The sequence below is a fragment of the Hyperolius riggenbachi genome, chromosome 8 (genome assembly GCF_040937935.1).
Source record: "Hyperolius riggenbachi isolate aHypRig1 chromosome 8, aHypRig1.pri, whole genome shotgun sequence".
NCBI lineage: Eukaryota > Metazoa > Chordata > Amphibia > Anura > Hyperoliidae > Hyperolius > Hyperolius riggenbachi.
The window spans coordinates 10166408-10184370 of NC_090653.1; the positions used below are offsets into that span (position 1 = coordinate 10166408).

General features: G+C 46.5%; 1 protein-coding gene across 2 annotated transcripts in view; it reads left to right on the plus strand.

The window, feature by feature from the left end:
- LOC137528026 (xaa-Pro aminopeptidase 2-like) overlaps positions 1–17348 on the plus strand; it is a 124793-nt gene extending 107445 nt beyond the window's left edge. For both annotated transcript variants that reach the window (XM_068249247.1, XM_068249246.1), the window contains exons 18-21: positions 744–803; positions 13382–13458; positions 15411–15509; positions 17029–17348. In XM_068249247.1, coding sequence (XP_068105348.1) covers positions 744–803; positions 13382–13458; positions 15411–15509; positions 17029–17229 — 437 coding nt within the window. In that variant the 3' untranslated portion in view covers positions 17230–17348. The remainder of the gene's footprint in view (positions 1–743; positions 804–13381; positions 13459–15410; positions 15510–17028) is intronic.
- The last annotated feature ends 615 nt before the right edge of the window (positions 17349–17963 follow it).

Genomic DNA, 17963 nt, shown 5'->3' on the forward strand with positions numbered 1-17963 from the left:
CTGCTAGAGCCTCTTAACGGCTCTAGGATGTTTTTATATGTCAGACAGTGCTGCTGCCGCTGTGCGCGTGTGTGCGCGTGCGCGCTCCCGCACATGCATGTGCATTCACGTGCACATGAAAATAGTGGGAAAAAAAACCCACTAAAGAAAAAATACACCTTTATTTCCAAATACTATATTGTCACCATACTTTGTACTAGGACAAGTAGGCAGATAAAATGTGTGGGTTTTATGTACAGTAGCAGTGTTTATATTAAAACTATAGGGGATGAAATTGGAGAGATAGTGAATTTTTTCATTTTTTTCTTGTTTTCCCCTTAAAATGCATAGAAAATAAAGTAATTACTGAAAACAAATATCAACTCCAAAAAAGCCCAATTGGTGGTGGAAAAAAAACAAGATATAGATCGTTTCATTGTGATTAGTAGTGATTAAGCTATTGGCAAATGAAAGGGAGGAGCACTGAAAGGTGAAAATCGCTCTTGTCCGTCAGGGTAAAAACGCCTTTTGGGAGAAGTGGTTAAATCTTGTTGCCGCTGTATTTGATTGCCTTATTTCCAAGGTGTATATGTTTGCATAAATTTGCATCAAGATTTTTTGGGCGGGGTTGGGGTTACCTGGGGAGGGAATGTTGGTGTAAAAAAATAAATAAAGTGAATATCATCTTTAAATTTACAATGACTTGTTTAAGGCCAACCACATCCGTCTAATGACCTCTCTGTGACGCTGTTTTTTGTCTCCAGGGCCGGTTGGATTTCAGTCTAACAATGTTCTCCTGACCAAAGGAATGTTCAGCTCAATAGGTAGAAACAACATTTCATCTCACAGCCAAGATAACGATGTAACCCTTTGTGATTAATCATATTCATATTAACACGATAATAAGAAAGGAATAATGTAAAAATGTACACAATAATGTGAACTGAATAATGTGAATACTGTATTTTTCGGACTATAAGACGCTCCTGACCATAAGACCACCTAGGTTAGAGGACAAACACCAGGGGAAAAATATATACTAAACCTGGTGCATCCATGGTGAAGGGGCATCTTGTGGATTATGCCCCCTCTGTACCTCTTGTCTCCTCCTGTGTCCAACATGTGCCCACCATCTGTCCGCCTCTATGCCCCTTGTGTCCCCCTCAATGCACCTTTGTGTCCCCCTGTGCCGTCCTCTTTACCCCTGTGCCCTCCTCTATGCACCTTTGTGTCCCCCTGTGCCGTCCTCTGTACCCCTGTGCCCTCCTCTGTACCCCTTGTGTCCCCCTCTATGCACCTTTGTGTCCCCCTGTGCTGTCCTCTGTACCCCTGTGTCCTCCTCTATGCACCTTTGTGTCCCCCTGTGCCGTCCTCTGTACCCCTGTGTCCTCCTCTATGCACCTTTGTGTCTCCCTGTGCTGTCCTCTGTACCCCTGTGTCCTCCTCTATGCACCTTTGTGTCCCCCTGTGCCGTCCTCTGTACCCCTGTGTCCTCCTCTATGCACCTTTGTGTCTCCCTGTGCCGTCCTCTGTACCCCTGTGTCCTCCTCTATGCACCTTTGTGTCCCCCTGTGCCGTCCTCTGTACCCCTGTGTCCTCCTCTATGCACCTTTGTGTCCCCCTGTGCCGTCCTCTGTACCCCTGTGTTCTCCTCTGCATGGGCACAGTACAGGGAGTCCCCGATATTGCGGCAGGTTGGAGGTTCTTATTGGCAGGTGTTCACAAGTCAGGAACTCCCTACATTTGGACTATAAGGCGCAGTGACTTTTCCCCCCCACATTTGGGGGTCTTATAGTCCAAAAATACAGTATATGCACAATAATAAGAAATGAATAATGTAAACATTTGCACAATATTGTGAAGTGAATAATGTGAATATACGCACAACAATGTGAAGTAACTAATATATGCAGAATATAGTGAAGGGAATATACAGTATGCACAATAATATGAAGTAAATAATTTTAATATATGCACAATAGTGCGAAGTTAGCAGCCTCCACTTAAGATCTGGCATGCCTGAACTTTAGCGACCCCCAATGACCAACAGACTGTGCACCTCTCGCTTACACCCCGCCCCTAATTACAGACAAGTCACTAGCATGCAGGCTGGCGACATGTCCATACAGCCCCCCCCCCCCTCCTCCCCCCACCAGCACCAACACTGTATTCTGGAATTGGACATACACTAGACACAATGCAAGTTAATTTCCCTTTGAAGACCAACCTCATGCTGGAAATCTATAAGGGTGTGAATTGTATGGCTTCACCGACACACTGGCCTAAAGTGATGCATTGTGGGTCATGCTATTTTCACACTTAGAATTTTTTTATTTATTTATTTTGAATAGTTAATATTGCACATTATTAAGGGCCGGTTCACACGCACATTTACTGCTGGCCACGGCGCTCACCCTTAGAGAGGAACTCCAGTGAAAATGATGTAATAAAAAAAGTGCTTCATTTTTACAATAATTATGTATAAATGATTTAGCCAGTGTTTGCCCATTGTAAAATCTTTCCTCTCCCTGATTTATATTCTGACATTTATCACATGGTGACATTTTTACTGCTGGTAGATGTCACTGGAAGGAGATGCTGCTTGCTGGTTTGGCAGTTGGAAACAGCTGTTTCCCACAATGCAACAGGGTGCACAGACAGGAAACTGCCAAAAGTACGTACTCAGAATTTCTTTGTGGGAGGGGTTTCACCACAATATTAGCCATACAGCGCCCCCTGATGGTCTGTTTGTGAAAATGAATAGATTTCTCATGTAAAAGGGGGTATCAGCTACTGATTGGGATAAAGTTCAATTCTTGATGAGCAAAAAGAGGAATGGAGGCACTGTGCTTGCAAAAAAGATATACCTTTTAATCCTTGGTGAAGAGACACATCGGGGTAGACAGTGGGGGTGAGGGAGGCCTGACAGCTGTTTCGCTTAAAAACAAAGCTTCCTCAGAGGCCAAGGGAAAGAACAACAATACCCAAGTGAGATCAGCATTAAATAGTTTCACCTACCGCTTGAAAAACAGTCAAGAATGCCCAGACGCGGCGAGTACGGAATTCCGGCAACATGGCTCCGCCCAGCGGAAGTGACCTCTACGCTGCTCCAACCATACAGTGAGCTGCGAGTCTCCCCGCTCATGTGCGTGAGCACTTCCGCGTTCCGCGTCATCGCCTGCCCTTCCGCTCGCCGCTGTTGTTGGAAGCGTTGCTATGGGGATCATCAACACAGTGCTGTTCAATCACAAGGGGACACATTCGTCAATGTACATTAGACACAAATGAGGTCAAATACTTTTACATGTAAAACAGAAAAACTAAACACAATAAAGCTATGCCAACGTGATCAAACACATTTTGGCATGTTTACACTAAATCATGAAAGGGAAAGTGCGAGTGATTCAGTATTTGCTGAGAAAACAATGGAGTTCATTTCTCTCATTTAACCCAAGGGGGCCACAGGCTCCTGTCTCAGAAATAAGTCTGGCCTCCTGCTGAAGCAATAATTGGTCCAGATTACCACCTCTATGGGGCACAAAAACCTGTTTCAGGCCCATGAATCCTAATGATTCCGCGTTCCCACTATGATGCTCTCGCATATGCATGATAAAACGGCCAGCACCTATACCTGTCGCTATTGAGTTGACATGCTCTTGAAATCTCGTGCAGATCATACGGGTCGTTTGGCCGATATAGAAGCGATTACATGAGCAAGTGATTGCGTACACGGTATTTTTAGATCGGCAATGCAAGAACTGCTTGAAATAAATTGTTCTAGCGCCAAATCGTGCACTTTTTCCAACCTTAAATTGAGTGCAGTGGTTGCAATTTCCGCATCTAAAATTCCCCTGAGGGATGTTCCTTTGCAGCCAATTTTGCTCATTAACAGAGGCGCTCTACCTGGTTCATGACCTGATTTTGCACCCTCCAAATAATCATTTGCCTGAAGAAGCGGGACTGTTACCCGTGAAACGCGTTGCACTTTTGGAGTTACTAATAAATGTTACTTTAGACTGTAAGTAACCTGTCCATTGTCCGGCCATTTTTTTCAGAAGGGAGGTGAGTCCACCCACTTCCCCCTTTTTAACAATTTTAACTAATTTTATTCTGCTTGGCGCCTCTGTTATCATATTTCAATATCATCTAGTCCACCCTTAGTGGAGGGGTGTATCCCCATTTTCTCCTATCTACAGAGAGCGACTTTTTAACCTGAGCGGGGTCAGGTTACAATTCTCCCCGCCGGCCTTTCCAGTGGTTGCCTTTGTGGCGACCCACCCTTGTGAGTATAATCATCTCATTTATTCACAACAGACCTCTCCATATTAACATACTGCACCATATTGGGCTCTCGGTTTCTCCCCCATTTTCAAAATTTTGCTCATGAACCGCCCTAAACTCACTATCCACAATAACATCACCAATTGTCTGTGCTTTCCTAAATGAGATTAATGGTCTGTTTTTAATAAATTTGGTACTACTCTCACTCGCCTGGAGTTCACACCAATGCTTTTGGATGATAGCCTTAATTTTATCTGCCATTGGGGAATAATCGAACACGCATGTGAATGCCTGTGTGTTCGATTGATCATTTTTGTTTTTATTCTTAGTGGCCCTCTTTCTGTTAATAAGGAGATCTTCCCGCTTGCGGGCATCTGCCCTCCGGAAGGCCAGGTTCAAGTCATCCATATCATAGCCCCTTACGGACAATGTGACCGCCAGCTCTTTGCTTTGGGAGACAAAGTCATCCCTTTTAACGTTATTACGTTTTAGTCTGACAAATTGTCCATATGGAATGGCTTGGATAGTATGTGGAGTGTGGAAACTCGACCGGAGGAGCACGGAATTAGTGGCGGTGTCTTTTCTATGTCCTTTGCTTAGGACAAAATTGTCCTCAACATACAACTCAAGGTCAAGGAATTGTAAGCTGGGATTGGCCAGCATCCCTGTGAATTGCATGTTGAGGTCATTATGGTCATAACCAAGAAATTGATCAAATTCACCCACCGTGCCCCTCCAGGTCAAGACCACATCATCCACATACCGATACCAAACGCCAATCTTGGATCGAAAAGGGTTGTTAGGTCCCAGGACATATCTCCTCTCCCATGCCCAAAGAAACAAATTGGAAAAGGTGGGGGCCACAGGTGTTCCCATGGCCACACCCGATCGTTGTAGGTACCACCTATCATGGAAAAGAAACACGTTATGTGAAAGCACAAAATCCAAACATTGCATCAAAAACTCTACCCAATGTGGTTCCTCCCCGCATTCAATCAGAAGCTCCCCAATAATGTAAATCCCCCGATTTTGGGGGATGCGGGTGTATAGGTTGACAACGTCAATAGATGCCAGGGTCTCTCTCTCCCCAAGTTCCACACCCACGACCTTGCCCAGAGCGTCCAAGGTGTCAGCCAGGTGGGTGCTAACCACCCTGAGAAAGGGTCTCAAATGGTAGTCCAAAAATCTGGACAAAGGTTCAGTAAGTGAACCCCTGGCTGACACAATTGGACGCCCCGGGGGGGCCACAGGGTTTTTGTGGACCTTGGGGAGAAAGTACCAGACCGGCTTTCTAGGGTACTCGGGCAGCAGACCTTCTCCAATTTGTTTGGTTAAAAGCCCTTTTTCCACCCCCTTTCTAAGGAGGGTTTGCAACAAAGACTTGTGTTGAGGTGACGGATTGCTCTTCAGCTTCTCATAGAATCTATCAGATCCCTCTAGCTGTCTTAGGGCTTCATTAACGTAATACTCCCTAGACATCACCACGAGGTTGCCCCCCTTGTCCGCTTTTTTCAGGACTAGCTGTTTGTTATCCTTAAGCCAATCGAGTGCTGCCCTTTCCTCCTTGGTGATGTTGGGTTTGGCTTCTGGGTAAATCAACGCTTGCATGTCCTGCAAGACCTTCCTACTAAGAATGTCAACCGCTGAACCTGGAGATGTTCTGAATTCCTTAACAGATTTACATGGGCGAAAAAGTTCCTTAGGCAGATCAGTTGCATCAACCTGCATCTCTGCATCACCATTGCTCTCAGACCATAGTTGTTCCAGATTGTTCAAAGCTTCAAGATCTTGTGTGCTATCTAGGTCGCGGACCAAGAATCCTAAATTGCTTATTGTGGTATGACTGTTAAGACGGATCTCATCCGCTGATAGATTCCCTTTGCTTTCTTGCCACAGGGCAATATTCAGCCTCCGTATCGACTTGTACCAGTCTACCTCAAAGTTAAATTTGTTAAATTGACATGTCAAGGAAAAATTTAGTCCCTTTTTGAGGAGTGACTCACTGCCCTCGGGTAATTCCACTCCAGAGATATTGATTATCTGGAGCTCTTTATCCATCTCCATTGTTTGGAGTATTTCTATCTCCTCTTGCGTTTGCCCTTCCCATAGGTCCCCCTTCCCCAAGTAACCCTTTTGGTCGGGGTTTTGGTGGAACTTGGGCCTTCCCCCTCGTCCTCGTCTGATAGCTCTTCTAAAGGGACTTCTACACATTTTCTCTTTGGGGGGGGGTTTCAAAGCTGGTTTGGGCTTATTTCTTGCTTGAGGTTTGGGTTTGGGTCGCTCACCCTCCTCCTCAGGGCTTGAATTACTTCCCGAATCCGTGGTCCAATAACCTTTGTTATCAGACGGTTGTTTCCTTTTCCGATTTCTTTGACGTCTTGTTGGTTGTCCCCAATCAAATACCTTGCCCTCTTTGAAATCCTGTCGGTCCCGTCTGAATTTGCTTAACTTTCTTTGTTTGATGTCGTCTTGGATTGGAACTAGTCGGTTTTCAATTTTTTCCTCGATTTTAGTTAATTGGTCCACAGACGTCAGTTTAAGAAATTCCTCCTTGCACTGTGTGATTTCGGCCACTGTTGTATTGTGTTCCCGCTCAGTTCTTCTAAGCACAATAGATTGTAATCTTAGAGCATGCTGCAGATGTTCATCATCCCACTCCTTCATGAATTCTGAGTCATTCCTGTATTTACTCGCTTCCCTGTAGTTTCTGATGCCTCTGGACGCTATCTGTTTTGACTCGTAGCGTTTGAGTGAGGCTACGGTCCAAAAAAGTTTGACCTCCTTGTCTGATAGACGACTGAGATCTTGCTCAATCACCTTCACCCCCACTGTTCTGCTGGAACTCGACCCGCTTGCTGTGTCTGTGAAAAATGTTTCCCAATCGGACCTACCCACTTGGAGGCGTTTGGTACCTGCAGTTGCCGTTTCCACGGAAGGTCCAGGAGCCTCAGTGATAGGCACTTCTGTTTCTTGCATCTGTGCACAGTATGAGAGTCTGTAACATACACAAAAATAAGAAAAAAGACTGGCACTAAATGTGAACAAAAATGCTGGGTCCGATTCACCGGATCTCGTATTCAAAGCTTGCACGTGCAACTCAGAACGCAGTGATGTATAATGAGCAAAAAGAGGAATGGAGGCACTGTGCTTGCAAAAAAGATATACCTTTTAATCCTTGGTGAAGAGACACATCGGGGTAGACAGTGGGGGTGAGGGAGGCCTGACAGCTGTTTCGCTTAAAAACAAAGCTTCCTCAGAGGCCAAGGGAAAGAACAACAATACCCAAGTGAGATCAGCATTAAATAGTTTCACCTACCGCTTGAAAAATGGTCAAGAACGCCCAGACGCGGCGAGTACGGAATTCCGGCAACATGGCTCCGCCCAGCGGAAGTGACCTCTACGCTGCTCCAACCATACAGTGAGCTGCGAGTCTCCCCGCTCATGCGCGTGAGCACTTCCGCTTTCCGCGTCATTGCCTGCCCTTCCGCTCGCCGCTGTTGTTGGAAGCGTTGCTATGGGGATCATCAACACAGTGCTGTTCAATTACAAGGGGACACATTCGTCAATGTACATTAGACACAAATGAGGTCAAATACTTTTACATGTAAAACAGAAAAACTAAACACAATAAAGCTATGCCAACGTGATCAAACACATTTTGGCATGTTTACACTAAATCATGAAAGGGAAAGTGCGAGTGATTCAGTATTTGCTGAGAAAACAATGGAGTTCATTTCTCTCATTTAACCCAAGGGGGCCACAGGCTCCTGTCTCAGAAATAAGTCTGGCCTCCTGCTGAAGCAATAATTGTTCCAGATTACCACCTCTATGGGGCACAAAAACCTGTTTCAGGCCCATGAATCCTAATGATTCCGCGTTCCCACTATGATGCTCTCGCATATGCATGATAAAACGGCCAGCACCTATACCTGTCGCTATTGAGTTGACATGCTCTTGAAATCTCGTGCAGATCATACGGGTCGTTTGGCCGATATAGGTATAGGTGCTGGCCGTTTTATCATGCATATGCGAGAGCATCATAGTGGGAACGCGGAATCATTAGGATTCATGGGCCTGAAACAGGTTTTTGTGCCCCATAGAGGTGGTAATCTGGACCAATTATTGCTTCAGCAGGAGGCCAGACTTATTTCTGAGACAGGAGCCTGTGGCCCCCTTGGGTTAAATGAGAGAAATGAACTCCATTGTTTTCTCAGCAAATACTGAATCACTCGCACTTTCCCTTTCATGATTTAGTGTAAACATGCCAAAATGTGTTTGATCACGTTGGCAACTTGGCATAGCTTTATTGTGTTTAGTTTTTCTGTTTTACATGTAAAAGTATTTGACCTCATTTGTGTCTGGGCGTTCTTGACCATTTTTCAAGCGGTAGGTGAAACTATTTAATGCTGATCTCACTTGGGTATTGTTGTTCTTTCCCTTGGCCTCTGAGGAAGCTTTGTTTTTAAGCGAAACAGCTGTCAGGCCTCCCTCACCCCCACTGTCTACCCCGATGTGTCTCTTCACCAAGGATTAAAAGGTATATCTTTTTTGCAAGCACAGTGCCTCCATTCCTCTTTTTGCTCATTATACATCACTGCGTTCTGAGTTGCACGTGCAAGCTTTGAATACGAGATCCGGTGAATCGGACCCAGCATTTTTGTTCACATTTAGTGCCAGTCTTTTTTCTTATTTTTGTGTATGTTACAGACTCTCATACTGTGCACAGATGCAAGAAACAGAAGTGCCTATCACTGAGGCTCCTGGACCTTCCGTGGAAACGGCAACTGCAGGTACCAAACGCCTCCAAGTGGGTAGGTCCGATTGGGAAACATTTTTCACAGACACAGCAAGCGGGTCGAGTTCCAGCAGAACAGTGGGGGTGAAGGTGATTGAGCAAGATCTCAGTCGTCTATCAGACAAGGAGGTCAAACTTTTTTGGACCGTAGCCTCACTCAAACGCTACGAGTCAAAACAGATAGCGTCCAGAGGCTTCAGAAACTACAGGGAAGCGAGTGAATACAGGAATGACTCAGAATTCATGAAGGAGTGGGATGATGAACATCTGCAGCATGCTCTAAGATTACAATCTATTGTGCTTAGAAGAACTGAGCGGGAATACAATACAACAGTGGCCGAAATCACACAGTGCAAGGAGGAATTTCTTAAACTGATGTCTGTGGACCAATTAACTAAAATCGAGGAAAAAATTGAAAACCGACTAGTTCCAATCCAAGACGACATCAAACAAAGAAAGTTAAGCAAATTCAGACGGGACCGACAGGATTTCAAAGAGGGCAAGGTATTTGATTGGGGACAACCAACAAGACGTCAAAGAAATCGGAAAAGGAAACAACCGTCTGATAACAAAGGTTATTGGACCACGGATTCGGGAAGTAATTCAAGCCCTGAGGAGGAGGGTGAGCGACCCAAACCCAAACCTCAAGCAAGAAATAAGCCCAAACCAGCTTTGAAACCCCCCCCAAAGAGAAAATGTGTAGAAGTCCCTTTAGAAGAGCTATCAGACGAGGACGAGGGGGAAGGCCCAAGTTCCACCAAAACCCCGACCAAAAGGGTTACTTGGGGAAGGGGGACCTATGGGAAGGGCAAACGCAAGAGGAGATAGAAATACTCCAAACAATGGAGATGGATAAAGAGCTCCAGATAATCAATATCTCTGGAGTGGAATTACCCGAGGGCAGTGAGTCACTCCTCAAAAAGGGACTAAATTTTTCCTTGACATGTCAATTTAACAAATTTAACTTTGAGGTAGACTGGTACAAGTCGACACGGAGGCTGAATATTGCCCTGTGGCAAGAAAGCAAAGGGAATCTATCAGCGGATGAGATCCGTCTTAACAGTCATACCACAATAAGCAATTTAGGATTCTTGGTCCGCGACCTAGATAGCACACAAGATCTTGAAGCTTTGAACAATCTGGAACAACTATGGTCTGAGAGCAATGGTGATGCAGAGATGCAGGTTGATGCAACTGATCTGCCTAAGGAACTTTTTCGCCCATGTAAATCTGTTAAGGAATTCAGAACATCTCCAGGTTCAGCGGTTGACATTCTTAGTAGGAAGGTCTTGCAGGACATGCAAGCGTTGATTTACCCAGAAGCCAAACCCAACATCACCAAGGAGGAAAGGGCAGCACTCGATTGGCTTAAGGATAACAAACAGCTAGTCCTGAAAAAAGCGGACAAGGGGGGCAACCTCGTGGTGATGTCTAGGGAGTATTACGTTAATGAAGCCCTAAGACAGCTAGAGGGATCTGATAGATTCTATGAGAAGCTGAAGAGCAATCCGTTACCTCAAGACAAGTCTTTGTTGCAAACCCTCCTTAGAAAGGGGGTGGAAAAAGGGCTTTTAACCAAACAAATGGGAGAAGGTCTGCTGCCCGAGTACCCTAGAAAGCCGGTCTGGTACTTTCTCCCCAAGGTCCACAAAAACCCTGTGGCCCCCCCGGGGCGTCCAATTGTGTCAGCCAGGGGTTCACTTACTGAACCTTTGTCCAGATTTTTGGACTACCATTTGAGACCCTTTCTCAGGGTGGTTAGCACCCACCTGGCTGACACCTTGGACGCTCTGGGCAAGGTCGTGGGTGTGGAACTTGGGGAAAGAGAGACCCTGGCATCTATTGACGTTGTCAACCTATACACCCGCATCCCCCAAAATCGGGGGATTTACATTATTGGGGAGCTTCTGATTGAATGCGGGGAGGAACCACATTGGGTAGAGTTTTTGATGCAATGTTTGGATTTTGTGCTTTCACATAACGTGTTTCTTTTCCATGATAGGTGGTACCTACAACGATCGGGTGTGGCCATGGGAACACCTGTGGCCCCCACCTTTTCCAATTTGTTTCTTTGGGCATGGGAGAGGAGATATGTCCTGGGACCTAACAACCCTTTTCGATCCAAGATTGGCGTTTGGTATCGGTATGTGGATGATGTGGTCTTGACCTGGAGGGGCACGGTGGGTGAATTTGATCAATTTCTTGGTTATATTAACCATAATGACCTCAACATGCAATTCACAGGGATGCTGGCCAATCCCAGCTTACAATTCCTTGACCTTGAGTTGTATGTTGAGGACAATTTTGTCCTAAGCAAAGGACATAGAAAAGACACCGCCACTAATTCCGTGCTCCTCCGGTCGAGTTTCCACACTCCACATACTATCCAAGCCATTCCATATGGACAATTTGTCAGACTAAAACGTAATAACGTTAAAAGGGATGACTTTGTCTCCCAAAGCAAAGAGCTGGCGGTCAGATTGTCCGTAAGGGGCTATGATATGGATGACTTGAACCTGGCCTTCCGGAAGGGCAGATGCCCGCAAGCGGGAAGATCTCCTTATTAACAGAAAGAGGGCCACTAAGAATAAAAACAAAAATGATCAATCGAACACACAGGCATTCACATGCGTGTTCGATTATTCCCCAATGGCAGATAAAATTAAGGCTATCATCCAAAAGCATTGGTGTGAACTCCAGGCGAGTGAGAGTAGTACCAAATTTATTAAAAACAGACCATTAATCTCATTTAGGAAAGCACAGACAATTGGTGATGTTATTGTGGATAGTGAGTTTAGGGCGGTTCATGAGCAAAATTGGCTGCAAAGGAACATCCCTCAGGGGAATTTTAGATGCGGAAATTGCAACCACTGCACTCAATTTAAGGTTGGAAAAAGTGCACGATTTGGCGCTAGAACAATTTATTTCAAGCAGTTCTTGCATTGCCGATCTAAAAATACCGTGTACGCAATCACTTGCTCATGTAATCGCTTCTATATCGGCCAAACGACCCGTATGATCTGCACGAGATTTCAAGAGCATGTCAACTCAATAGCGACAGGTATAGGTGCTGGCCGTTTTATCATGCATATGCGAGAGCATCATAGTGGGAACGCGGAATCATTAGGATTCATGGGCCTGAAACAGGTTTTTGTGCCCCATAGAGGTGGTAATCTGGACCAATTATTGCTTCAGCAGGAGGCCAGACTTATTTCTGAGACAGGAGCCTGTGGCCCCCTTGGGTTAAATGAGAGAAATGAACTCCATTGTTTTCTCAGCAAATACTGAATCACTCGCACTTTCCCTTTCATGATTTAGTGTAAACATGCCAAAATGTGTTTGATCACGTTGGCATAGCTTTATTGTGTTTAGTTTTTCTGTTTTACATGTAAAAGTATTTGACCTCATTTGTGTCTAATGTACATTGACGAATGTGTCCCCTTGTGATTGAACAGCACTGTGTTGATGATCCCCATAGCAACGCTTCCAACAACAGCGGCGAGCGGAAGGGCAGGCGATGACGCGGAACGCGGAAGTGCTCACGCACATGAGCGGGGAGACTCGCAGCTCACTGTATGGTTGGAGCAGCGTAGAGGTCACTTCCGCTGGGCGGAGCCATGTTGCCGGAATTCCGTACTCGCCGCGTCTGGGCGTTCTTGACCGTTTTTCAAGCGGTAGGTGAAACTATTTAATGCTGATCTCACTTGGGTATTGTTGTTCTTTCCCTTGGCCTCTGAGGAAGCTTTGTTTTTAAGCGAAACAGCTGTCAGGCCTCCCTCACCCCCACTGTCTACCCCGATGTGTCTCTTCACCAAGGATTAAAAGGTATATCTTTTTTGCAAGCACAGTGCCTCCATTCCTCTTTTTGCTCATTATACATCACTGCGTTCTGAGTTGCACGTGCAAGCTTTGAATACGAGATCCGGTGAATCGGACCCAGCATTTTTGTTCACATTTAGTGCCAGTCTTTTTTCTTATTTTTGTGAAAGTTCAATTCTTGGTCGGAGTTTCTCTTTAAAGTGCTGCCCATTCAAGCGAATAGGCAGCACCTGTAGGACGACGTATGCTGTAGTCTGCGCAAACGCCATGTATTGATCTAGGTTTTTCCCATCATGCTGCTCTCAGGGTCACTTACCGCCACCTCTCCGTGTCCGGAAGCTGTCAAATGCCTTTCTGCACACTTGCAGAAAAGCATTTGACCAACACCGGCCCTTAGGCTCTTTTTGTTCTTCTGAATATTTAGGCCCTTCACTGCCTCTCTTGTCGTACTCACAGCAGTGAGTGATTTAACTGAACCCCATCTCTCCTCTGCTCCTCCCTCTTTAGAGCCCGGCTACTACCACGATGGGGCGTTTGGCGTTCGCATTGAGGACATCGTTCTGGTGGTGGAAGCAGAAACCGAGGTTAGGATTCGATTTCTCAACTTGTACGAGTAATTCTGCTTAAAGGAACACTAACAATCAACATTTATTAACAGCACAATGTACAAAACACGCACGTTGCATGTGGAACCTGTTTGTGCGATGCACATAATACAAGCAATACTAGCAAGGGGTGCGTTGCCTACATAGCGTGAGTTGTGGCATTGCGGGAATTCCTAGTCCAGTGACCACCGGGGGACATAAAGCTTTATAGTGCTGCTGCAGAAGCAGTCTGTTTGTGTGTTTTTTATTCTGTGGACCACATGCAAGTTATCAGACAGCTGTGTGATCCCAAGACACAGGAATTAAGCAGCTGGGTTGCCCAGACAGCAAAATTAAGAAGCCATATGCCCCCCAGATAGCAGAGTGAAGAAGGCAGATGCCTCCTGCCAGATACCTGAGCTAAGTATTCAAAAATTAATTAGCCACATGCCCCCTAAACACAATAATTAAATAGCTATGAGCTGTCAGAAAACAGAATTCAACAGCCACGTGCCTCCAGATAAAACAAACTATTTAGGTACCCCAGAATAAAATGAATCAGCCACAGCCCACATGCCTCCAGATGCAAAAACTGAGTGGCCAGGTACCCCCTGATATCGGTATTGTGCAGCCAGATGTGCTCCCCTTTTAGTAGTACTAGGTAGCCTTGTGATTCCTCCATATAGCAGTATTTGGACACTTCCCCCCCCTCCCCCCCCCCAGACACACACTCCCAGATAGTATTAGGAAGTCAGACGTGCCCCCACATATACAATACAGAACGCTGCTCAGGGAAGGCTCACACAGACTGTCTGCTTGGCTCCTCCTTCCCCGAGAATCCTCACTGGTGATTGGCTGGCACCCCCATTGCCAGCCAATCCAAGGACAGAGGAGGGAGAGCTGGCTCCAAGTTGCTCAGCAGCAAGGAGCCTGGGCTAATTTTCCGGCAGATAACGTGTCGGTAAAACTTTTAATTCGGCGCCCGCTTTTTAGTGAAATTTCCGGTAGGGCCGCCCAGATACCGGCTGGGTGGCAACAGGGTATCAGATATATCGAGGTACAAAATCAGGAGGCAGATGCGGAGTCTAAAGGCGAGCCGGGGTTCGGCAACAGAGTATCAGAATAGCAAGGTACAAGATCAGAGTTCAGGAGAATAGTCAGACAGGCAAACAGGTCATAACAGATAATCACAATCAAACTAGTACTTTAGCTATCAACAGAATCTAGCTAAGTGTAGGATTACAGCTCCAGCTGGTCCCGGCACACTTGCGGATCTGACTCAGGTCTGCGTGCTACCACGTAGTGATCGCAACGCCAGACAACCAGCAACTGAACAGTCAGCCCCATATATACAGAAAGGCTGCCCAGCACCTCCCTAAGTGCTGGACCAATGAATGGTGCTGCAATTGTCAGCTGACCGGCCTGGTCAGCTGACTAACTTCTGGCTGTCATATAAGACTTGCCTCTCAGCGCGCGCGCGCGTTACTCTGAACCAGTGTGGACTATCAGTCCCAGCCACACCAGTCATACTTTGCAATGTATCCAGTGAACCGAGCGTGGGGGCCGCCGCACCGCTCTCTACACCAGCGGCGGCTTCCCCACGCTCACCCCCATTGCCAGGGACACTACCATGTGACAAGTCCGCTGTCTCCAATGCGGATTCTGCCGCTCTGCCTATGCGGCGGTTTCTCCGCATTGTGTCGCCATGCTGAACGCGGAAACAGCCGCCTCACCTTGCGAAGCGGCAGCTTTTCCGCGTTTCTTCACATCCTGTTGTTGCATCGAGCCCTCCATCCGATCAGTCATCTCCTCTCTCTCCTCGGTCACATCTCTGCTTCAGACCATTATTGATGTTGTTAAGCGCCGGATGGTCATGTGATCAGAGATGACATGAAATTGGAACTTTTTTCTGAATTTGACTTCCAAGCAATATGTTTCTGTTTTGGCTGCAGCACGTGTTTGGAGGAGAGAAATATCTGACTTTCGAGACGGTGACTTTAGTGCCGTACGACAGAAACCTGATTAACACGACCATCATGACTGACGCACAGGTGAGATCTCACTTCTTATAGGGTGCAGGGATACATCTGTTACTAAAGATCTGTGGGATCAGACAAGGAGTTTAAGTAGAATGCGGTGTTAGGCTGGGTCCACACTAGACCCGGTTGCAGGACGGACACTGCAGTCCGGATCAGGGGAAGCACCACCGTACTGCAAACTGATGAAAGTGCATCAGTTTTGCATCAGTTTTGTATCAGTTTCCGTTCAGGTTTTTCCCTGACAGAAAACGTCTCTATCATTAGGAAGGAGTGGGAGGATTTTTTGGGCCAATCATAAAGCTCAGGCTATCCGTTTTCACATCCGTTTTTTGCCTGTGGAGCTGGAGATGCGTTTTCTCATTGCTTTCACTACCCCTGCGTGTATCCGTGGTCCTGATCCGTTGCGTGAAAATGCAGCAGGTCCGGACCTTCCGTTCAGGTTTTGAAAACGGATCCCCGCAAACGCAGACGGATCCGTTTTTTACTTGGGTGAGGCTGGCTGCTATTTTAAACATTAGTATCCGGGACTCCGTTTTTCATCAGGTTTGAAAAACGCAGCCACGGATACGTTTCCGGACCTAGTGTGGACGCAGCCTTACGTCAAAGGAGGTCAGTGCTAAGGGCTTGGTCAGGAAAGGGCAGTGTAAGGTCTCTGCTTGGGTAAGGGCATTGTTAGGTGTCTGCTCAGGGGAGGGCATTGTTAGGTGTCTGCTCAGGAGAGGGCATTGTTAAGAGTCTGCTCAGGGCAAGGTAGTGTAAGGTGTCTGCTCAGAGGAGGTCAATGTTAGGTTACTGGTAAGGGGAGGACAGTTCTAGGTGCCTTTTCAGGAAAGGATAGTGTAATGTATCAGGGCAGGGCCATGTAAGGTTTCTGCTCGGGGGAGGGCATGATTAGGTGTCTGCTCAGGGGACAGCATTGTTAGGTGTCTGGTCAGGGGAGGCCAGTGTTTTGTATCTGTCTAGGGCTGAGCAGTATCAGATGTCCAGGGGAGGGCCATGTTAGGTGTCTACTTAGGGGAGGGCAGTGTTGGATCTCTGTTTAAGGCTGAGCAGTATTAGGTGTCTGCTCAGGGGAGGGACGTGTAAGTTGTCTGTTTATGGGAGGGCAGTGTTAGGTGTCTGCTGAGGGGAGGGCAGTGTTAGGTGTCTGCTGAGGGGAGGGCAGTGTTAGGTGTCTGCTGAGGGGAGGGCAGTGTTAGGTGTATGCTCATGGGAGTGCAGTTTTGGTAGGCTAATGAGTATTAGGTGTTTGCTCAGGGGAGGACAGTGTTAGGTATTTTCTCAGGGATGGCAGTGTAAGGTGTCTGCTCAGGGAGGGCGGTGTTAGGTTTCTGTTCAGGGGGAGGGCAGTTTCAGGTGTCTGCACAGGGGAGAGCATTGTTAGGTACCTGCTCAGGGGAGGCAGCACAACATCCAGGATAATGGGCATTTTTTTCAGGAAGTCAGCCATGGCAGTTTACATAGTTCTCTTAGCAAAAGTTTCTCATCACTTTCTTCTGTTAACTTTTATTTATTGTATTGTGTTTAATAGATTCAGTTTGTAGACATACTATACGGGAAGATCAGGAGGATCATGAGGCCGGTGCTGGAGAGGCAGGGCCTGCAGGAGGAATACAAGTGGCTGGAGAGGAACACACAGCCACTGTCACATGGGACGCTGACGGTCGCCTCGCTGGGATTACTGACGCTATCGGTCATCCTCAATCTCTTCCTGCAAAACACACAAATCTGACACTCAGCAATTCTACGTGAAAATTTTACCACCAGTGCACAAAACACTTTTTCTTATTAAATCGGACTTTCAGAAAAAAGAAAAAAGCCTTAGCTATTAAACTAATTTTTCTATTACCATTTTTGAATAATATTGTTTATTTTGCAAACATAGGCTTTGGTAGGGGAATCTAACCATTGTGGGAGGGGAGGAGACACAAACTACTGCAGGGAGATTTCACCATTGTGGGAGGGGAAGAGACACAAACTACTGCAGGGAGATTTCACCATTGTGGGAGGGGAAGTAACACAAACTACTGCAGGGGGATTTCACCATTGTGGGAGGGGAAGAGACACAAACTACTGCAGGGAGATTTCACCATTGTGGGAGGGGAGAAGACACAAACTACTGCAGGGAGATCTCACCATTGTGGGAGGGGAGGAGACAAACTACTGCAGGGAGATCTCACCATTGTGGGAGGGGAGGAGACACTAACTACTGCTGGGAGATCTCACCATTGTGGGAGGGGAGGAGACAAACTACTGCAGGGAGATCTCACCATTGTGGGAGGGGAGGAGACACAAACTACTGCAGGGAGATTTCACCATTGTGGGAGGGGAGAAGACACAAACTACTGCAGGGAGATCTCATCATTGTGGGAGGGGAAGAGACACAAACTACTGCAGGGAGATTTCACCATTGTGGGGGGGGGGGGGGAGACACAAACTACTGCAGGGAGATCTCACCATTGTGGG